The following is a 23,587-nucleotide window of genomic DNA, read 5'->3' on the forward strand; positions in this document are numbered from 1 at the left end:
CATTATGTGAAACTAGGGGTGGGCAGCGGGGCCCCGCACCTTGCTGATCCTCCCCGTTCGCCCCGCCCCCACCCATGCAGGGCGAGGGTTTCAGCCCGCTCAAGCGGGGTGCCAAGGCCCCTGTCCGCACCCCAAGACAGCTGCAGAGGCAGGGGACAGAGGGGGCGAAGCCCGACTCCGCTTTTCCCCCACCCCGCTTAATATATATAGATATAATTAAAATTATATATATAAAAAAAACCCATAAGTAAAATGAAACGGTGTCGTTTCACTTTTAGTTAAGGTTTCCCCCCCTCCCCGTGTCTGTTTCCCTTCCCAGACCTTCTCGAACTCTCATCTATCACTCTCTCTGAGTCTCTCGCGCTCTCTCACTTCTCAGTTCTCAGTCTCGCAATCTCTCTCATTCGAACTATTCTCTCTCTCCGTCTCGCACGAGTCCACGACTGCATGAGCAGCACCACCGCCCATCGGGTTTCTACTTTCCAGTCACTCGTGCAAACTTAAAGTTAATTTTCACTTCGAATTTGCCGCCACTCAAATGTAAAAAATCTGAAACCCATTCTTTTTTTTTTTTTAGTTTTGGATTAGAGATTGGATGAAGGTTGGGTTGAATCGGAGATGGAGGATGAGAATAATTGTGAATTTGTGTGCTGTGGAAAAATTTGTGCATGTGTTTGATTCGTGTGTTTGTTTGTTTATTTTTGTTTTTATTTTTTTTGTATATTGGAACCCTAAATCAATTTAAGGTTCCAATCCGAAACTCATTTTTGAAATTTAGGGGTTTCATCTAACGTTATTTTTTTTTTTTTGAAAAAAAAATATCTATTTTTATGGGCCCAAAATGGCCCAGAAGCAGTTTCTGGGCCATTTTAGGCCCATTTTAGCAGTTTTTGGGCCTTCGGCCCAGTAGGGTGCGAGGGGCGAACCCCCTCCACCTGCACCCCGTTATCCGGGACGGGTTCCCCCGCCCCCGCGGGGGGCTAGGTGAGGATTACACCGCTCCATAGGGGACAGATAGCACCCCTACGTGAAATAAAATTGAGAATATATACGTTGAATTAAAATCTATTAAAGAATGATGTTTATATAAATATATATATATCATATTTTTAATTATTTTTATATCACAGACATGCACTTGAAATGTTCATTAAAAATATCATATCAAGAAATTATATGGCTGGCCGGAGACAATAAAAATATTGTCGCATTGCTTAAGAATATTTAAAGTGAGAAAAAAAAGTCCATGGAAACTTTTTCAAAAAGAAAAAGGTAAAACGAAGTGTTAGTTTTTTTTTATTAGATAAAGATTGATGGGGACATCAGCTCTAATAGTTGAAACTTGAGAGATTTGAATCCGCTACAATAGATGATGAATGGTACTAAAGACTATCTATAGGTGGTGCCATTCTGCAATAAATTAGTAAATTAATCAAACTATTAGTTACTCTCTAAAGGAATATGCCTAATTCCAATATAACCAACGGCAGCGAAGACTTTTTTACGAGTCTAAGAACATGGTTTCCCATATCTAAACCGGAAGTTTTATGAGTCTCGTTTATTTTCATAGATGATATAAGATAAGTTGATATAAAAGTTAAAAATTAAATAAAATATTATTAAAATATATTCTTTTTAATATTATTATTATTTTAAAATTTAAAAAAATTAAATTAATTATTTTATTTTATATAAAAAATTTAAAAAAATTACAATAATTAGATAAAAATAGATGTTTTATGAAAATAAACGATGCCTCAACGGCTCAAAGGTCCACCAAAAATAAAAGAGACCGCATTCATATTTTTCCTACGTACATGTGGTGTGATTGTTCTTTTATCTCTCTCTCTTTTTGTTGGGATTAATATCTACTTAAGAAATTGTATTCTTTTTATTACTAGATAGATATTATTTTTATGATTATGAGATTCACGCTAACTAGAAACATTTATGGAAAAATTGTAAGGGTGGCTCCACAACCTCTACTCTCACCGCTAGTGCTAGGAGCTTTCGCTAGTTAATTTTTTTTAAAAACAAATTAACAATATTATTAAAAAAATATTTACTTAATTATTAAAGTGAACAAAAAATTTAAAAATACTCAGCGAGAGCTATCAGCGAGATGACCAGCATTTTCCAAATTGTAATTCTCATGTCACATTTTAGATGCGGTTTGGATAGTGAGAAGATATGAGATGGTTTTAGTTAAAAATTGAATAAAATATTGTTAACATATTATTTTTTAATATTATTATTATTTTAAAATTTGAGAAAGTTAAATTATTTATTATATTTTGTGTGAAAATTTGAAAAAATTATAATGATAAAATGAGATAAAACACTTTCACTATCCAAACTAGTACCATGTTCATCTGGGTTCTGGCCTATAAATTTAAATATACCCAGACCAGAACTCGGGTTTAGCCCGGGTCAGACCCAAGCTAAAACCCAGATGAAACCGGTTTTAAAAGTCCGAAACCCGAGTTTCCGGGTTGTTCCTTTTTTTTTTTTTTTGGACATTAGAATTCACAATTTAGCTAAAAACAATTCACAATTCTGGTTAAACCCACGGGAATGCTTCTCAAGCTTTTCTCGGGGTTTTTTTTTTTGTAATTATTTAAGCAATACTGCTGAATTATATATGTGATCTATGCATGAGATTTAACTGCTCCAAAATTGTTGTAACCCATGAAAGAAGTTTAAAAAATTATGATAATTATAATGGTATAAATTACTTGTAGCACATTGATGTTGTAGAGACGGTAGAACTGGTACGATTTCCATGGCTTTAGCCAGAATTCGATCTCAAACAAACAAGCAAACAAATTAAAACCAGCAATAAGAACATGACGTTACTGGGAAAATAGATACATGATGAAGAACAGAACAAAGAAGGGCATAATCCCTGCTGCGGGGATGAAAAGTATGTATATTATGTACAGATGAAAGAGAACCAAAAAGAAAAAAGAATGAATACTCACTTCAATGACCCGCGGGAATAATGCATTAAACAAAAAAACGGAGGTTATTGTTCACGAGAATATTGATTTTGAGTTTCTATCTATTTAGTTGCAATAAAAAAATAAAAGGTACCGGATTTTAAATTGGAAGTTTCAAACATTCAAAGGTCTACCAAATATTAGGGGTGCACCCGCATGGTGCGGGGCGGGGGCACCCCCTCCCTGCCCCCCGCCCGCACCCTGTGGATAGAGGGGTTTCATTCCCTGCCCCGCCTCTCGCTCAACCCATTGTCTAAAAAATATAATTTAAAGTATAAATTGAAATTTATACATTAAAAAAAATACAAACTCATTAGAGTTATATTTTAGATTATTTTGACCTCCTAGGCTAACCATTATATAGGCGATCAAGGTAATACAATTGTGATAATTAAGCAATATGAGACTTAACAAGCAATCCATTAACTTGAAGTTGAATTCAAGTTTTTAACAAATTATATATATATTTATATACAATATATTTATATAAATTACTTATATAAATATTAAAAATTATAATTTTTTACATTAAAAATAGGAAGAGTGCGGAGCGGGGGGCGAGGCCCCACTAGGGTCAATCCTCCTCCCGCGGGGTAGCGGGGGGCGGGGCCCCGCTGCCCACCCCTACCAAAAATAAAGAGGCCACATTCATATTTTTCCTACATGTGGTGTGATTATTCTTCTCTCTCTCTCTTTGTTGGGATTAATATCTAGTTAAGAAATTGTAATTCTTTTTATGATTAGGTAGATATTATTTTTATGATTATAACATTCACGCTAATTAGAAGCATTTATGGAAAAATTTTAATTCTCATGTCACATTTTAGGTACAATTTGGATAGTGAGATGATATCATATAGTTTTAGATGAAAGTTGAATAAAATACTGTTAGAAAATTATTTTTTAATATTATTATTATTTTGACATTTGAAAAAATTAGATTGTTTATTATATTTTGTGTGAAAATTTGAAAAAGTTGTAATAATGAGATAAGATAAAATACTTTCACTATCCAAACGGGACCAATTCGTCGAAACGTTCATTCTTGCTATCACTAGTTTAGCATTCTCTACTTACTTTAGGGTTGCTTGCCATTTTACGGAGACGAAATCTCCTTTTGTAACGTCTCAATAGAAGATCCAAACGACATTGCCTATACTCTAAAATAACTAGTCAATAATATAATTGGAGTCTCATTGGACCATTATAAAGAGTAAGAACTTCTCATTCACAAATAATGTGATATCTCATACACCACCTACATTTATCACTTATCATAATAGGATATCACAATAAATCCGTTATAGGTAGCACGGCTCAAGTTCTACATTTCTAATTAGAATAGACTCTGATACCATTTGTAACGCCCCCAATAAAAAAACTAAACCACATGACCTATACTCTAAAATAACTAATTAATAATACAATTAGAATCCTATTGGACCATTATAAAAAGTAATAACTTCTATTTATTGAGTAATGCAGTGTCTCATACACCACATACCCTTATCACTTATCATAATAGGGTATCACACCTTTCACAACCTCATATCCCATGGGTCCTTTCGTCGCCATCTTGCCAACTCCTCACACTATGCTATGACAGCTATGAGGAATATATAGTGAAAAGCATTAGAGACATAAATGAATCCTACAAACTAACGTGATCGTTAATTTTTATTATTATTATTTCAGTTCCCCACCCTAGTACCCTCTCCTCCACTTTCAATTTTTTTTTTTTTTCCATTTCACTTCCTCGCTTGTGCCCCTTCCCCCAACTTTCCTTTGCGTTTGTTTTTTCTCACTCTCCCCCTACGCCCCCAATACCCCTTTCCCCACTTTCCTTTCACAAAGCCCCCCAGACAGAGAGCCATTTGCCAATTCCCCTACACCCCAGTCCTATTGAGTCGCCAATAGCCCTCTACCTCCTAGTATTTCTCTGTTTGATTGTTGAGGAGATGAAAGGAAAATAATGGTTGTTCTCTGTTTGATTGTTGAGAAAATGGAAGGAATATGAGAGAAAAAAGATAATTGAAGGAATATGAGAGAAAGAGAGATTGCGAGAGAGATGTCAGTGACTCAGTTGTTTGCTATTGGTGAGGTATAGGAACGGCGGTGGCAATGTCAGTTGGTTTCTGGGGCCAACTTCGACGAACGACATCGATTGTTTGTTAAGGACGGCAACACGGGTTCGCAATGGAGGGAGGGGAGGGGGAAAAAAAAACTTAAACTAATGTGGTACAGTAACACATGAGTTTGGAACATCCTTTTATATCTCTAGTAACTCTCTATAATAATATGAGAAATTCTATTTACAATCTCCAATTAGAGATAGTATGTGTAGGCTCTTTATTAAATGAGAAAATGTATCATTTTAAGAAGGATATTTTTATAATTTTAAAAATTTTTAAAGATAAAATTATCTAAACTTATATTACAATTTTCAAATAAAAATTATATGTAACATTGCTCTAATAATATGCTCTCATTTTGACTTGAAGATCGGTTCTCTCACTAATCATACAATCTCTTCCTGGGTTGGGCAGTCCTCGAGATTATACTTTATGGGCCTCAGGTAGCCTTTATTCCCAACAAATGGCATTTCATATTTCCCTGAAAGAAAAAAAGAAAAAGAAAGTGAGGATTGCATATTAATGTATAAATATATATATTTAAATAAAATGATAAAAATTAACAAATTACATATTAATTTGTGATGTGGGGATAATAAATAGTATTTCTCGTTTAAATAACTGCTCACTAGTCACTATGTAGTCGCAAAATTGCATGGCCCAACATCCTCTGGTGTGGTTAACGAGTGATTTGGAGATTTCAATATTTTTCACAATCTTTTATATAAATATATATATATATTTTAAATGAAGAGTAGTTTATAAAATAATTTCATTTTATATAAATATTTTTATTTTAAAACACGATTATACGAAGTGTTGTAAAAATAACTTTAGGTGGATGATTAGTCCGGACTAAAATGTGTGATCGAATTGGGATTTGACCCGTTGCAGACAGACATCGTTAACATTCTCAAATGCTTTTTAACCTAACATCATGTGAATGTTACATAGAATTATTCGCTACTCATAATCTCTTTTGAGTGGTATTAATCTATCGTCTGAGTAGCACAATTCAGTGTTATCAATAATTATAAAAATATTTCTTTTTTTATACTTTTTTAATATTTTTTAAAAATATAAAATATTAAAAAAATATAAAACCGAATAATTTTATAAACCGAATTTGCCACGTCATAAGTGTATAGTGTGATTTCAAAACCGGACTACGAATAAAATTACTCTACTTAAAATCACCTTCTCGCCTTCGTCGTTAAAGTAAAACTAAAATTCGCTTAGCGATAGACTTTGTCATCTCTTTTACCATCGTAAATGATTGGAAATAGAGACTCACTGACCCAGAGGCAGAAGGAGAGAGAGACGGGAGAGGGGAGAGCTAGCAGAACTCAATGGAAAAGGCGGTAGAAGAGCTAGAGCGAGTGCAAACCCAGATCCTCCATCGCATCTCAAAACTTGAGCTCTCTTTCTCATCCCATGACCTCTCTGCATCTTCCCTCCTCACTCCTCTTCCCTTCTCCCACGCTGTGTGCGACACCCAAGCTCGCCTCTCCTCGATCCTCCGTGCCCACAGCGTCAACGACTTCTCCTTCAAAAAGGTCCCTTCCGATTACTACGATTGGCCCCTCGAATCACGAAGAGACGCCCTCGCCGCATCCACCATTCAACATCTCTGCAAAAGCATCGTCTTGGTAACTCTCTCGGTCCTGTGACTCCTATCACCTTTTGTTGTTCTCTGACTCTATTTGTGCAGCTGAACTGCATATTTTAAGATTTATTTGTAGATTTTGGTGGACTCATGTATGAGGATGTTCCCTTGATTAGTTTTTCAGAAAATGGGTCAATGGTCGCAAAACCAATACATTTCCCTTAATATTTTACGGCTACATTGGCAATAAGTACAAAAATCGGGGGACCAAAATGAGACTTTAGGGATCAAATCGATTACTCTAGCCGAATTAGGAGGGATGAAAATTTATTTTAGCCTAACAATCTTAATAATAATCATTTTGTTCGTGTGAAGTAACCATGATTGTCTTCTATGATGTCTTGCTTAACAAAAAAATATTGTCTTCTATGATATCTTGGTTTATAAGCACTCAATGGGAGTGGGCTGTGGCGAAGCCACATACACATCAGTGGGTGCAAATATATGTAACTGCTTTACCGTTGCACCCACAAAAATATTTGTAGGATTAATTATGAGAATTGTTTTTGGAACTACAACCATAAAAATAATTTGATTCAATTATGGAAAACCCTTTAAAAATTTTAATCATTAAAAAAATTTATGTTCTCATAACATACATAAAATTTATTTAATGAAAATATTCCCAAAATGTTAAAAAAATGGGATGTCAACTCTTAAAGCATCCTACCCATAAGTCCATCATTCTCATTTATTTTAAAAAATGAATTATTCAAAACAAAAGTAACACATGTAAATCGAAAATGGAAATCATTGCACCAAATCATTTTTGACTTCTTGAAAAAAAAACTTGTAATTTTACCATCAATCAAGATTGGTTACTACCTAATTTTGCATGGCAAATTTATATCATTTGTAAGTTTCATTATCACACATGTTTTGTATATAATTAAAAATAAATCGTGCGATAATGCAATACTTTTAGAATATGAAAATTTGCACAAGATAACTGAATGAGTTCTTTTATTAGAGAATGAAATATTTGTTTCAAATTTTGCACCCAGTAAAGTAAAATCCTAACTCTGCCACTGGGAGTGGGAAGTGGCGCAGGCTTATGCTTTTGGAGATTGAAAGGTTTGGTTTATAAGCTCTCCCTCTCTCTCTCTCTCTCGGCTACATTATCACTTAAAGTGCTTAATTTGTTTGGTGGCTCAAGTTGGCACACATGGACACACTTTTTAGGAATAATATTCTGAGCCATAGCTCAGGTCATTGGCCATGAGATTTGTTTGTCTGCTATGATTAAAGCCGTGTAATTTTGAAGGAAAAAATCAGAGCCTGGCATCACCTAATCATATAAGCACATGCTCTCGTGATAAATGCACCATGATGTGACAGTTCAAAACTTATTTGGTCCTTCTAGATTTTTTTTATACTTCTAGACATATGTGAGAGTACTCATAGGGATAAACATTGGATCTCTGACTGCATGGATTGAACTTTGTGATGGTTGGTTTTCTTGCTTATTTAGTATGTAGTGTTGTCCATCGAAATTAGTGTTAGATGCCACGTAATACCATTCAAGTTATACAGTGTCAAACAATAGGGCTTCTGCGTTTCTTTGTGTTTACTAGTTGAGAACATTGATTATGTGTGTTTTGAAAATAAGCAATAGTTTTGAAGTTTAGCATTTAACCCACCACTTTCCCTTGCATTCATGTTAGGATCAACTAATCGTTTTGCTTTGGGTCTAAAGTTATTTCATTCCATCAGGTTAACACTCAAGCCCAGTCGAATGTAATTGATTGTAGAGATCGAAACAATTCAAAATATTATGTTGTTGTCGTTCAGGTGCTTTTCCCTCTCTCTCTCTCTCTCTCTGTGATTAACAATCTGCGTTCTGACCTGTCTAAAATATATTGCATTCTGGACATTTTCTTTGTTGCAGTATACTGCTCGATTCAATGCTGAAACTGTTAAAAACTTTCTGTATTCGCTCAACAATGGAAAGATAGCTAAAAAGAAATTCAACAGTAAGTTTTCGTCTAGTTAATGATCAAAATGGAGTGAACTTGCCTCAGTGTATATGGTTGTTTCTTACTAAAACAAAGCAAAAAGGGGATCTTTTCTACCATACCCCAAAAATAAAACAACGTAAACATTAGTATGCATGGGTGTAAAAAACAACTAAAAATGAGCATACATTGTGCAACCTATTCAACGTAGATCATCTTGATATGTTCTTGACTCAACTTTTCAACTCACGGATTCATTTCTTCTTACTTTTGTTTTACTCTATTAATAACTGTTGCAGTATTTCATAATCCAACAAATAGTGTTGAATATACGCTCCTCTTATTAGAACTGTTACCTTTTGTTGCATTGGATAAATCTCTTATATATAGATCATGGAGTCCGTTTGTGATGATTTGTTTTCTTTAAAATTTTCCTACTGAAATACTTGGAAAAAAATCCATCCAAGAAGGTATTAATGGTTTATTTATGATTATGCAGTGAGGCTTGCTCCTGAGGAGGCGTCAGTGGAGCTAACTGGATATGAACACAATGCAGTGACATGTATTGGCATGAAAACAGAAATTCCGGTAAAACACTCTCTTTGTGCAATTCATTTGTAAGATTTTTCACATCCTAAAGAGATTCCAACTTGATATGGGAGCTGAAATGAGTTCTTGTCCATATATTTTATCATTGACTGGAATTTTCATATTCTGCATTACTCTTGAAGTTTTATGCGTTGCTAGTTACCTGACCTAGTAATTGACTGTATGTTCATGACTCTTATATAATGATTAAAAGAACAGGGAATAGGGATGAAGCTTCTATCTACAATTATTGGTCACTAGCTCTTCCAACATGCTTAAGTTTTGAAGCTTTGTATAAGGTCTTTTTGTTATAATATGCACTTGACACATGTTTTCCAGACAGCACTCTTAGGGTGTCCTTTCCTGCTTGATGTAGCAGTAACACGTTGGCCCTTTAGGTTTAATTGCCTGGGCTTGCTGACAGCCATGAAGCCGGTGTCTTCAAACAGGTGTAAAAAATGTTCTGGTAGGAAAATGCTGCGTTCTCTATATTCAATATGTATTTCATCCTACAGGTCCTCCGTTTATGACTTGAATCTTTCCAACCTTATGTGCCAGCTGTTGGGTAGGTTTACTGTTCAATATCGTTTCTCTCATTGTTCTATCCCTGTATGCAAAAGTTAGGATTCTATATGTCAGTTGTGGAATGTATTCTGGTGGCCCATTGTATTGTTTGGCTGCATCAATGATTTTCTGCCAGTCGGATACATCTGTTAAAAGTGGGTTCTTTAAGGAATTAGCTTGGTAATGTATTAGTGATTTCTTGGAGGCATGTTTGTGGTTCATACCTAGATAGTGCTCAAAATTGAATGAATGAAGACTCTGTTTGTTTTTCTTTTTCTTTTCTTGGTAATGATATTAATACTCTTATTTGTCACAGCCACAAAAAATATCACAAATTAGAAAGGAAGAAACATCAATGAAATGACGTTGTTCTTTTTCCCTTTTTTTTTTGCTCAATAAGACAGTCGTTATATCTGTCCTTCAGAGAGCATGATGGCATGTATTTTGATATGAGAAATGATATTTGGAGTCATAGAGTGTGCAAGCACTGCACACTCCTTTTGAAAAAAATATTTTTTTAATGGTGGATCCCACTCTTTTTCAAAATGAGTGTTTGGCATTTACACAACTCATGATTGTATCTAGCATTACTCGATTGATATAGTATTCTACTGAATCGGTTTCAGGTGATTTTGGATGAAGCAATTGTAAAACTTCACCCTGATTTCTTCTGGTTGGGTGGTGGGGAGATTGATCTCAAGCTAGGGATCAGGACCTCTGAATTTATCGACTATGTGAAACCTTTCATCGTCAACTGCAGTAGCAGTTGATTACCTGAGATGGAACCATTATCAAACTCATTAGAGCACAAGTAATCTTGGATGACTGCCCAGTGGAGTCTGAAGCAGGCCATTCTTCAGCTGCTGTTAAAAATCCATTGATTTTTGCACGTCACCCATTTTTGGTGCGGTGAAAATTTTGCTTTTCGAAGCAGGTGTTCTTTTTTTCCCCCCTTTGTGGTCACTTTTTGATACAGCATCACACATGCCATTCCGAATTTTTGGAACATGATGAAAGCTGCATCTGTACTTATCATAAAGATGACAACAAATTTATTTAGAATTGAATTGCATTGCATTGTAAAGTCAAGTCGGAGACATTTCTAATGATTTTAAACATATTATTTCAATTGTCATGGGGCAGCAGCAGTCATACTCTATATCCTTAAATTTATCAAGTTAACATAGAAACCTTTTTATTGGATATTAACTTTTTAATACGCGCGCCCACAAGACTTTATGGGTAGAATTTTATGGTTACCATTAAGCCTTTTCAACATTTCAAAGCACCTTGATGACACAACACAATACCAAAAACAAGCTTAAAAAAAATAAATAAATAAAAAACAAGAGTGACTGCATGATACTGATTAAAAACAAGAGTTTCTCAACCTGCACATATATATACCTTGGATGGAATAAAAATAGAAGCAGCTAGGTTTTTGCATGTACGCAAAATACTAGAAATTACATTGAATAAGGCAATGGTGATGGCAACAGGAAAATGAAATATGGTGAAAAAATATTTTAAAAAAAAAAAAACAGTGCAAGTAAAAGATCAATGGCTACAGTAGGCTCTAGTGCCCAAATGTGTTTTCGCCACTGTAAGTAACATAGAGAAACCCATCTTCATCCTTCTTCTCCTCGTATATAGCAGACATGATTGCACCTGTGCAAACACACCCCCAAAAAAAAAAAACCAAAGAATTTAGTAAATTAGTAAGCCATCTCAAATCAAGAAGGCCAAATAAAGCATTATATTGTATAATATGATGAGATAACATAATCCGTGCAAGGTTTTACCTGTTGGGGGAAGAACATTATCCACGAATATAAAGATTGCCTTTTCTGCACTCAGTTTGATCCTTTTGCGGATGACATAGACGAATTGTCCCACTGTCAGATCAGCTGGAACAAGGTACCTGTGATTTTATAAACGAGAACACGGGGAAAAACCACCACAACAATGAAAAGAGTTAACATACTCGGGTTGAACATGTTACAACCATCGTGCACAAAGCCATTTACTGAAGGAACAATATTACAGAAGCAAGATATGTAGAGACTTTGCCTTCAAAAGAATTAAATAAGATTACACTTCATCAAGATCATGGACATGGGAAAAGAAATGAGGAATGCGACAAGGGATTTTAGAGCAAATAATATTAGGAATTACTTACTTTTTCTTGTCGATGCTTTGGATATCACTTCTCTCCGCTTTCTCCACAATAACCTTGAATTTGAATGAGAAAGTTTCCAGAAAATTAAGCTTAGGAAACCAAAAGGGTAGAATGCTGATTCCACGCAATTTTAATCATGACAGTAATTAATGCAGAATTCATCTTTGAGAGGAAAAAAAATAAAAAATAAAAAAACCAAGCCCTTGATTGAAACAAAACAATCCTGGATGTGGAAGAACAAGAACAGTGCACTACATAAACGCCAATACAGTCCACCTAAATACTCTGGTTCATAGTATAAAAAAAAAATACTCTGGTTCAACATGGGTATGACTTTGCCAACAATTCCAAATATCTTATAAAATTTCTCTACAGAAATATTGCAACTGAACACCATGATCCATTTTTCATTGGCTGAGGCTTTCCAATTTCCGCGGAGAAATTAAACATAAGTGTAAACAATGATAGAAAATAGTTTATCACACAACCTAAAGACTTGTAATTTCCTGCAAAGACCCAGTATCAGCCTCTTTGTTCCCAAATAAAATCATGCTTTTCCAGAAATGAAACTCAAGTTATTTCATTGTTCGGCTATAAAGTCTGTGAGAATAATAGATTTCATTCTATTTGAACATGACAAGCTGAATTAAAAGTCAGAGACTATCTGTACTTTGCGTGCAATGAAACAGTAAACAGCCTTCAATGAGAAAGTTAAAAAACGGGACTTTGTTATGGAACATACAAGCTAGAAAAACAAAACCAGGAAAAATATTAAGGATGTGCCCAATGATGATCAAAAGAAACTTAAAATATCTCCACACCAGATATAAAAAAAAATAAGCATAATCAGATTCCGTTTGGTCTAGGCAGGAATCAGCACTGTCATTTGGACTAATTCCCAAACTGAATAGCAAAAGTGGATGGTGCTTGATCATCTGGCTAAAGCTTCAATAAATATGTATTCCTCCAAGCAGGTGCTCTTAGTTAAGATTTATCTTTCGACAATTAATAAGTCACTGGCAATCATTAATCCCACATAAATTTGTAGGGAGAATCTTCAAATGCAAATTAAAAAGCACTTCCCAGTTTATATTGCTCCAGTCATGAACTGAATACCCAGTAATATATGCAAATATGGATAACATACTTCAAACACACAAAATAAAATAAAATCATTTAAAACAACACTTATTGCTTACCGGAATCCTATCAGGGTATTTCTCCCTAATCCTAGCAGCTTCCGCACGCCTCTTCTCTGAAGACAAAAAGATATCACATATTCGTAAATTTAATACATAACCTTTCCTACCATATAAAAAATCTGAACAATCAGAAATAAGCAAAAATAAAAAATAAAAACAACAGTACATACTACATACCAAGATCATGCTCTTGCTTGAAGTAACTCTTTGCCATTTTTCCTGAAATTACAATCAATATTGAGTAAAATTTTCGCTATTCATTCAGTCATTGAATGATAAATTATTCCCCTGAAATTTAAGAGCCATATTATTATTGAAATAACGATCAAACCCAAAAGTATACACGACACAGCGTCAAGTTCGTCAGCCATAACCTAGAATTACACCACGCCAACTCAATAATTTAAGTTTCTTGAAGTCATAAACATTCATGAATAACATCAATGACAACAAGAACATGCGTTCGATCAAGGCCTCAGTAAAAACAGCGTGTCATTGCATAAAACCTCAAAAATAGATTGCTAAGAAAAAACCCCAATTTTCAAATTGAACAATCTTCTTAGCATCGTTTACCCACAAACGTTTGCACCCAGAGAAATAGACAATAGATAACGATAACAAAATCTGCATCACATATAAAAAAGAAGAGCATGCATCTACCCAAAAACCAATTAATAGAGAAAATACAGTGCAGACTCTTTTTTGAAGAAACAAAAAGCATAAATCCAACTAGCTTTCTCAAAATCGAGCAACCCCAAAAAAGAAAACATCTTTTATTAGCTGCAAAAGAAAACAATAACAAAAACTCACCAAAGAGGAAATGGGATTATGGGGGCTTTGCGTTTATAAGAAGGCGATTCGATTAATCAATTTTCAAACAGACAACTAATCAAAGTACGTGAAATCGTTACACTAATCGAAATAGTATTGAACTAAAGGAAATATAAAATCAAAGAAAGGTTAGAGGGAAAAGAAAAAAAACTTGTGCAGAGGAACCGGAAAAGAGAGACCTTTTTCTGATCAGAACTCAATGAAGCGCGCGGGTGCGGTTGAAAGATAGAATTAAAAAAAGATTGGCCTTTTCAATTATTTATCTTTGATTCTATACACCTTTTATAAGAAATTAGTAATCTATGTCTTATCCTTAATAAACAATCATTCTAATCTCAAAAAACAAATAATAAACAATCATTCTACGTTGGTAAACTTAGGGTGTAGTTCCTCATAAGTCATACGTCTCTGCAGACGTGGGGAGCGAGGATCTGAATCCCCGATCAACTGTCAAGAACTAGCAGGATGAATCGTACGGTCCAGATTCATCTGATCCACGGAAACGCAGTGGATAACTCTGCTTTGAGACATGCCTACTCCTAGAGAAATATAAAAGTCAATAGATATGATAAGTATCAATTGTTGAGCTTTTTTAATGTTATATTTATTCCTCGTTATGTGTAAATTAGTTTAAAAATGATTTTAGTGAACAGATTTTCTTATTAAGTCCCATATTGGTTGGGATGTAAGATAAATATGCTGAATTAATAAATTAAATATATTTATTATATTATCTATATATTTCATTATATATATATATATATATATATAGTCCGGTTATACATCATTCGGCACTCTCCACACATCGTGATTGTTATCATTTTTTTTTAAATTAAGCATACTGAGTGTGTTGAGGATGCAGCCAACAGTAGGTTGATGTAAGTAATTTCTTTTATATATATATATGAGATTGGTGCGAATTACCTGTTTTTGTGCAATTGGCTTGCAAAATCCGTTTAGAAATGTATGTGCTTTTGTAGCGGGAAAAATACGAATTACAAGATCAATACGTTTTTGAACTATTAGGATATTTTATTATTGAATGTTTGAGAGCTTGGCTCATTATCGTTTAATATACAATTAATATATATATATCACATTAACTTTTGTCCTAACTAGTACATCTTTAAAAATAATAAATATCTTCTATGAACTATATAATTTCTCAAGTATCTTCTTTGAGTTCTATTGGCCCACCTCATGCTTTATTTTAATTTTTATTTTACCTGGTTGACGTATTTTATCACTTCACATATTAAAAAATGGTAAAGTTATATACAGTATTGAAATGTGCAATTTACGTGTATTTAAAAAAAAAAACAATTAAAAATAATAATTTTTTTTTTTTGCTTATTTTTAAAAAATAATTAGTGATACTCTTTTTTTTTTTGCAAATGGAGTTGATTCCTAATTCTATAAAGAGAAAAAAATATATTTTAATTTTCTCGCAGTTATTAATTTCCCATTATTTGTTTCTTTAACTTTCCTACGCATAAGTTTTGCATAATTTTATTATTACTTTTCAAGTAAACAAAATTTTCTTTTTGTAGCTATTAACTCATCTTTACTTTATCTTTTTTACTCTATTACCGTTAGGGGTGTAATTGGTCCGGTCCAGTCCGGTTTTGGACAAAATCTAGGACCGAACTGGTATATACCGTTTTTTCATTTTTCAAAACCGATTACGTCCCGGTTACCCTCCTAAATCGGTAGATCCGATTTTACCGGTTTCCAGTCCGGTCCGGTCCGATTTTTCAATTTTTTTAAAATATAAAAAACATATAATAAAATGTTACTTCTTATGATAAAATATTATCAATAATTTAATATATATATATTATGTTTAAATAAAGCATATGATCAATTAAAATTTCATTTTTAAGATTAAACTTTTATTTTATAAATTATAATAACATTATCTTATATATAATTATATTAATAACATATGATCAAAAAAATTACAAATGTTCATATTTAAGATTAACATTTTATGTTATAATTTATAAATTATAATATGAAATTATTTCATATATGATATATAATTATATATTATATATAAAAATTTAATATATTATTATATATTATATATAAAACTTATATATATAAATATTTTGTATAATATATAAAATTAATTTATATATATATATATTTTTTCCAACCGGTCCAGTTTTGGAAACTACGAAACCGAAACCGGACTGGTTCTAGCCAGTTTTCATAATATAGGAACCAGTTTCGGACCGAACCGGTTCGGTCCGGTTTTTCCGTTTCCCGATTTAAATTTACACTCCTAATTACCGTTTAAAAGAGTTAATATTACAAAATCACAATCATTTTATTAAAATATAATTCTTAAGATTCAAAGAAAACAAAGGTTGCAAATCTTTTGAGTGATGATGGGGAAGAGTGTGAAAAACAGACTAAAGCCAAAAGGCAACAACAACCAAACGCAAAAAGCTTGTCTCCAAGTTTCTTTAATCAGTGTTGGAGCAAAATTAGGTTAAAAACGACTTGGAATTTCATGCATTTTCTCATCCCCACCCGACAAACATCCAACCCTCTCGGCTTTTAGTTCAAAAAAGGTTACCAAACGCCAATTACTCTACAGTCTACACACACTGGCTTTATCTCAAATTATCCATCCTCACTCATTCGTAACAAAGCAACTTTTTAAGCTGAATATGAACTTTAGGTGCATAGAATTAAGGAAAGATAAATTCTACTTACCAGCCCTACACCACGCGGCATCTGCTTTTATTTATTTATTTATTTATTTTAACAGGTGTGTGGTATAAGACTACTGAGTAAAATCACTCTAAACTCGTACCGATAAGAGAAATAAGGAGGGGATTGAGAGAGAATCGGGAAATTGCATAATAATAAGAGTGTAGAAAGCTGAATCAAAGCTGTAACTACAAAGGAAAAGCTCTGAAATTGTTGGTTCTTACGTCTTTGAAATGCAAGGGGTGGTTCAGATGATTGGGCCTGAACCAGCACTATGCTCACCAAGACAAGTATGGCCCGAGACCATCATATTTATATTTTGGACCATCGGCCCCAAGACAATGTTGAAAGCAGGAATAATGATCTGACTCTCCATGTGATTTTGTTTTCAACTTTTCATTCCGAATAGAATAAATTATAATTATGCTCTTCGTTTTGTACTTTATTATTTTTAATTATATTAATATATGCGCGAGAAGTAATTTCATAAATTAATCACCTAAATGAAAATGACTTAAAATACAACTTATGGGCGAATGTCCAAATCGCTAGGCCTGATTTAGATAATGAATTCAGATTAAATGAAAGTTTAATAAAATATTATTATAATATTATTTTTATTTTGAGGTTTAAAAAAGAATAATGTTAGAGAGAAGTTACAATATCAGTGCACACTTTACACTCACTGCGTGACTGCTTCTAGTTAATTGTTCTCAACACTCACTTGAGAAGATGTGTGGTCTAGATGATGTCACATCATGTGTGTAAAATGGATGCTCCCAATAGTAACTTCTATCTATATTTATTCTTTTACTAAACAAACTAAGCCTTAAAAGGAAAGAAGTGATGCCGATCAAGTTACCCATATTGCTGTTGCTTGGGGTGAAAGTTTGAAATTAACACTCATCAAATAGACCAGTTTCTAAAAACAAAACAAAAGGCAGCAAAAAGAAATTCTTCTTTTTTCTTTTTTATTATTTAATTGGTGGGGTGGGGGGTCATAGAATGAAAAGGGGTTGGTTTCTATAGCTAGCTAGCGATGATGATCACAAGGGTGTTGAGATAAACTAAGCCATCTTGATCCTCATATGTCCAAATCATGGTTTTCCTAAACAAATGATGCTATACCAAAGCATGTCCCCCTCCCTCTCTCTTCAGTCTTCCCTCCCCTCCACACAAAACACCCATTACTTTGTTCTTTTTAATCATCATGTGTAGACAAGCTTCTCTTATTATTGCCTTTCATGAGGGTTCAGAAGACAAATGCAGTGGAGACAAGTTCAGTCAAACTTTGTTGTACCAATCTTCAATATGTCTTTAAATATTCCAACAAAAGATAAATACTATAAACACTTGAAAACATGGCTGCAAGTTGCGTGGAGTGGTTCTTCTTAAAATGGCAGCAGTCAGGGTTGGCTCTGCCTCTCATATAAATGAACATGCATATACATCTTTATATATATATATATATGCGACCACCATGATCATGCATATAATATGTATGTATGTATATGATGAGAGTGACATTTTACGTGTGAATAAAGTTTCAGAGAGAGAGAGAGAGAGAGCTGGGACAAGCACACGTGAAATTAACACCGTAAATTGTTATCACATTGAAATTATTGAATTTGTGGATCCCACTTGATTCAATCAAACATCATCATTAATAGAAAGCAGTTTAAAATAATTTGGAAAAAATCAAAAGGTAATTAAACAAAGTTTTATATGTTAATCATGAAATGCCGAGTTACCTAACTTACACCCAAAAGCGAAGCAAGTCTGCTCAAATTGTTGAAGTTTATGCACCGATTAAAAAGCAGCTTGTCAAATCCGTCTTGCCGCAGTCTAATATTTTTAACCATTTTCTTGGATAATCAGGGTCCCTAAGATTCTTTCTTTTTAAAAAAAATAAAAATAAAAATAAAAAATTGGAATGATCCATTCAAAAGATATATGTTTGAAAAAATTATTGTAACGTGATTTTCATAATTATGAAAGTGATAGGACTCCTTCGAATAGAATTTTTTTTAAAATTTATCTAATATCGACATAAAGTTGTTTGATTTAATTAATATTCTTAAGAAAACGATGGATCAATAATAGAGATGAAATGGTTAATTATTATTATTAAGAAAATAATAGTATGATTATCAAATATGTCTGCTCATATATTTTATTTTATTATTTTTTAATAATTAAGAAAGTGACTATTAATGAATTTATATTTTGTTATTTTTTTTTTTATGATTGAGCTCTTGTTTGAATTGTCAACTCATCATTATAATTTTATTAGATTCATACATAAAATATAATAAATAATTTAATTTTTTTAAATATTAAAATAATAATATTTTTTTCAATTTATCTCTGAATTCAAACGGGACTCTAAGAATGTTTTACAAATATTTAGAATAAAAAAATAAAAAACCTTATTTATAAGTACATATTTAATAGACACATTTCACAGCACCCTAGCATTGTCGTTGCTATTATTAGGGGATGAAAGTTAAAGGAAGATGAATTTTTATTTTTTGTAATATTGCCAAGCACGATCCTTTTCTACAACTGGACTTTTCTCGGATTGAAAATCACTGTACTAAACTACCAACAACTACTGATTTGCCAACTAAAAAGCTCTCGAGGCTTCTGCCCGTAATTGCGGTAAATGATATGGATATTTTTTATCACGCGGGTGATTTTTTTTAGAGTAATGCCGAGGGTCGTGCCACCAGTGATTTACCTTCATAACGAGTTGACAGGCATTAAAATTTCTTGAGATTGACTAGGGAGTCGACGGGTTTCTTAATTACTAAATACGGATTAAAATAAACAAATTTTGACACCAATATTAAATTAAGAGAGATCACCGGATACAAAAGTACGCGTGTAAGGGAACTCTAGATCTTCTAACATAGATTGGATCCGAGAAATTGAGAATGATAATTAAGGAAGCAAGAAGTGAACGTCTAATCCAGAATAAGTAGATTTTTCATCTCGGTTTACGGATAGATACTCATGAACTCAATTTTCATGAGGGAGCTTGCTGCAGGAGGATGAGACTCGTCGACCTGGAGAACCCTCAAATAGTATCCAACCCTTCAGTCTATGTCTGCATAATAGACGGAAAGTAAAAAGGACTCTTGATCCTCTGTCATGGAAGATATCAATGAACAACCAAGGACGTCAGTAGGGTGAGGCAAATTGGAGAATCACGCCGCATTAATGACACCACCACCCGAGTTACATGTCACATTAATGACGTTGTCGCAGAGCTACGCCGTATTAAAAGATTATGACAAGAGGAACAGTACGAGTTACACGCTACATTAATGATGTCGTCGCAGAGTTACGTCGCATTAAATGACTCTGATAAAATGAATAGTACGAAGGACATGAACTCCATGGGGGCAGACACGATTTGTCCCCCCAAACTCTTGGTATAAATAGCAACTCTCAGGTACGAGAAGTTCTCTCTGATCCCTAGACTCTCTTACTTATTTAGTATATTTACAAACTTCTAAGAGATTTTATTGACTTTGGCATCAAAGACTCCCCGACCCCAAGGCCACTCTCCTAGCTGCCTTCTTTTCTATTTTCACAAGTCCAGTTCTGAATATCTAAGTTACGGGAACCTGACCCAAAGGCATACGAAATATGAAGTTAACAACGCACACTCTGCTAACAATAACGGTCACATGCAATCATCAATACAATAGATGATTCTTCCTTCTGTTTGTACAAATAAATTTTCAAAAGTTCATTCTCGAATGCCCGTATTACAAATCTCGCAAGTCTTTTTGAGCTTTGCGCTTGTAGATCTTTATTGTTTTGCATAAACAACATAAAATTTCCCATAATTTATTTATTTATTTTTATAGTTTTTCATGGGCTATCTTCATCATGGTTAATTTGAAAATTCTTAAAGCCTTATTGTTGAGCAAATCGACATTAAAAATCGTAAACAAACTGTTAAGGATAAAATTGACTGGATCCAATTTATTGAAAACTTATCGCTAATAGTAAAGGAAGAGATAAAGCTAATAATCTAGCGCAGAGATAAATCCAATAATTTAGCCCAAGTTGACTCAAACTCTTAGAAATAAAATGTTTTATAAGGTAATCAAGACAAAACTACTACAAATAAGGAAATATATAAATAAATATATATGTATATATATATATATATATATATATATATATAAAAGGAGAAGATTTCTACATATTTAGGAAGACTCTATATGATCTCTCTATGCACGATCTCCACCACACTCAGTGACTCTAAATTATCTTTTTTCAAGGGAGGTATCATTTTCAACCTATCGGAATCCTAAATCCATCCATCGTATTGAGAGATACGGCGATATTACGAGAGATTGTAAAATCATCTATTATAATAGATTTCACTTCAAACAATCCATGAATGTAATCTTTATGTCGAATTATGTAAATCTTGTGTCTCTCTGTTTATTTTTATTCGTTTATTTATTATTTATTATCATGGATGAACACTAAGTGCACCGTGTCGACAAGTTATATGATGTATAAATTCTATGCACTCATTTTGACAAAAAGAAATAGTCAGTTAAAAAAATAACTTTTTATGTTGATATCAAATTTATCTATTATTTTTAAAAGGAATGCAAAATGATTACATATCTTAAAATTAAATATATTTTCTCTCTCTTTTTCTTTTATTTTCTTTATTTTTTAATTAAATATCTATCCTCGAGGTGTCTGATTTTTTTTTTTTTAACAATACCTCTGTATTTCATTTCTAGCTTTCAAGTAATACATCTTTTGTCATTATCCAGACTTCTTACAACAAAATATAGTACATCCTCTATCCAAATTGTTTTATCCAAATTGTTTTTTCTAACAAAGCTAAAGTTGACTTAGCTAAGGTATGAGCCACTATGTTTTTTTCTTCATATGCAAACTAAATTTTCCAATCTGATCTGTTTTGAAAAGAAAACTTTACATCATCAATTAAAGCACCAAAAAAAGAACTTTCCTCTTCCGAATTATGCACTGCCTCTATGACAGTTCTTGCATCTCCTTCAAAAACAGCCTTGTGTATATCAAGCTCATTGCAAAACTCTACAGCCATCCTCAAAGCAAAACATTATGCCACCATTTGACTGTCAACATTGGCCTTCTGATCACAGACAACAATTAGAGCTTATCCCTTCTCATCTCTAAGTATGATCCCAGCCCCCATTCTTCGCTCCTTCAAGTTTAATGAAGCATCCCAGCTCACATTCACACATCCACCCCTTAGTTTCTCTCATCTCATAACACTTCTCGTATTGCTAGTTTGCTCTTTCACTACTTGTTTTGTAAGAATCTAAGTTGCTTTATATTCAAGTAAACTTTCTAAAGCTGTATTCATAAGTATCTTAGCATAGCCTAGCTTCTTCTAAAAAATAAACTCATTCTTTCACAACCAAATTCTTCTAAACAAAACAGTCATATCTTCTAACTTTTTCATGCTCAATCTATCCATTAACTTCCCCTGTAGTAACAGGAAGTCTTATTTTGTTCTTTCCCATTTTTGTACACAACTTCTAACCTCAGCCCAAATGTCATTGGCTGCTAGACAAACCCACGAAGCATGGATAATAGTTTATGTTCCTGCACTACAAACCTCCAACCTCGAGGTGTTTGATTGGTGACCAAGTACTTTGCTACTTCAATGGGGGACGCGCATGGTTCATAGATATATCCTTTCTAAATATGAAAAAATTTAAAAAAAAAACTAAAACACGCGGTTTGACCGTTTGTGGTTTTACCCAATGAAATTTAAAGACCGATAATGCAGTGTTAGGTTTGAAAAATGACGAGATAAATTGAGATAAAAATTAAAAATTAAATAAAATATTTTTAAAATATTATTATTATTATTTAAAAATTTTAAAAAATTAAATTATTTATTATTTATATAAAAATTTATAAAAATTATAATAATAAAATGAGATATGTTAAAAGTATTTTTTAATTAAAAAATAAGTTATATTTCATCTCACTATCTCATATTTGTTAGAAGAAAAAAAAAACAAAAATCGTCTAAAAATAATAAATAGAAATGAAGATATGTCGTGCGCGAAGAGTCGGAGTAATAAATGAGGAAAAGATAGATGAAAAGTAATGTTCCTTAAGATATCTGAGGTTCAATTGGACAATTTTACAGCCAAAGGGCCGAAACAATTTTTAATTTTTTTTTGAAAAAGATGAGAATAAACATAAAAGAAAAAAAAAACATATAAATAATTCTGACGTTGATTGGAGTAATGTTCGTGGAAGGGAAAATGTGTCTGCCATTGACTGGCTGGCCCGTCCGACCAATAATTTTGGATTTTTATTCCCATAGAAAGTATTTTTTACCCAACGTTGTCTTTCTCTGTAACCAAACGACCTTTTCAATCTGCTTTTGAACTCACCGTCCCACTGTAAAGGGCATCTATTCTTTTCATTTGGTGGGTGTAAATTTTTGAAAGGATAATAATGCTTTTGTGATTTTAAGGCATGTTTGGAAACAAAGATGAGATATTTAATTCTTAACATTAATAATTTTTCTTGTAATTTTATTTTTAAACATCATTCTAATATAAAATATTTTTTTAATTTAAATATTTAAATTTAATAATTACATAATCATCATTCAAACACAAAAATAAATAAAATTTTTATAAATTTTAAAATAAAAATAATATTAAAAAAATTTCAAAATTCTGAAATATTTCAAATACCCAA

General features: G+C 32.9%; 2 protein-coding genes across 4 annotated transcripts; one reads left to right on the top strand and one right to left on the bottom strand.

The window, feature by feature from the left end:
• Nucleotides 1-6,311: 6,311 nt before the first annotated feature.
• LOC109011572 lies at nt 6,312-10,989 on the top strand. Of its 2 annotated transcripts, XR_004800855.1 has the most exons (6): nt 6,404-6,780; nt 7,802-7,871; nt 8,511-8,588; nt 8,686-8,770; nt 9,252-9,340; nt 10,531-10,989. XR_004800855.1 is itself a non-coding variant. In XM_018992832.2 (5 exons), the coding sequence occupies exons 1-5, from the start codon at nt 6,481-6,483 to the stop codon at nt 10,672-10,674; spliced, it is 696 nt and encodes a 231-aa protein (XP_018848377.1). In that variant the 5' UTR covers nt 6,312-6,480; the 3' UTR covers nt 10,675-10,989. The 2 variants fall into 2 exon arrangements, 1 of the variants encoding a protein (XP_018848377.1); XM_018992832.2 differs by lacking the exon at nt 7,802-7,871 and having other exon boundaries at nt 6,312-6,780.
• A 267-nt stretch (nt 10,990-11,256) lies between these two features.
• LOC109011581 (autophagy-related protein 8f) lies at nt 11,257-14,401 on the bottom strand. 2 transcript variants are annotated; one of them, XM_018992855.2, is made up of 6 exons: nt 14,296-14,401; nt 13,463-13,504; nt 13,283-13,338; nt 12,084-12,136; nt 11,707-11,825; nt 11,257-11,572 (listed from the first exon to the last, which is right to left on the bottom strand). In XM_018992855.2, exons 2-6 carry the CDS (start codon nt 13,497-13,499, stop codon nt 11,481-11,483), a joined length of 357 nt encoding a protein of 118 aa, XP_018848400.1. In that variant the 5' UTR covers nt 13,500-13,504; nt 14,296-14,401; the 3' UTR covers nt 11,257-11,480. The 2 variants fall into 2 exon arrangements, with proteins under 2 accessions (XP_018848400.1, XP_018848408.1); XM_018992863.2 differs by lacking the exon at nt 14,296-14,401 and adding an exon at nt 14,096-14,193.
• Nucleotides 14,402-23,587: the final 9,186 nt, after the last annotated feature.

This window comes from Juglans regia, chromosome 2, assembly GCF_001411555.2.
Source record: "Juglans regia cultivar Chandler chromosome 2, Walnut 2.0, whole genome shotgun sequence".
Classification (NCBI taxonomy): Eukaryota; Viridiplantae; Streptophyta; class Magnoliopsida; order Fagales; family Juglandaceae; genus Juglans; species Juglans regia.

Coding starts and splice junctions, on each gene's coding strand:
- LOC109011572 (XM_018992832.2), top strand. CDS start 6,481: ATGGAAAAGGCGGTAGAAGAGCTAGAGCGAGTGCAAACCCAGATCCTC. Junction 8,589..8,685: donor ATTATGTTGTTGTCGTTCAG/GTGCTTTTCCCT, acceptor TCTTTGTTGCAG/TATACTGCTCGATTCAATGC. Junction 8,771..9,251: donor AGCTAAAAAGAAATTCAACA/GTAAGTTTTCGT, acceptor ATGATTATGCAG/TGAGGCTTGCTCCTGAGGAG.
- LOC109011581 (XM_018992855.2), bottom strand. CDS start 13,499: ATGGCAAAGAGTTACTTCAAGCAAGAGCATGATCTTG. Junction 11,826..12,083: donor CAAAGCATCGACAAGAAAAA/GTAAGTAATTCC, acceptor ATAAAATCACAG/GTACCTTGTTCCAGCTGATC. Junction 11,573..11,706: donor TAATGTTCTTCCCCCAACAG/GTAAAACCTTGC, acceptor GTGTTTGCACAG/GTGCAATCATGTCTGCTATA.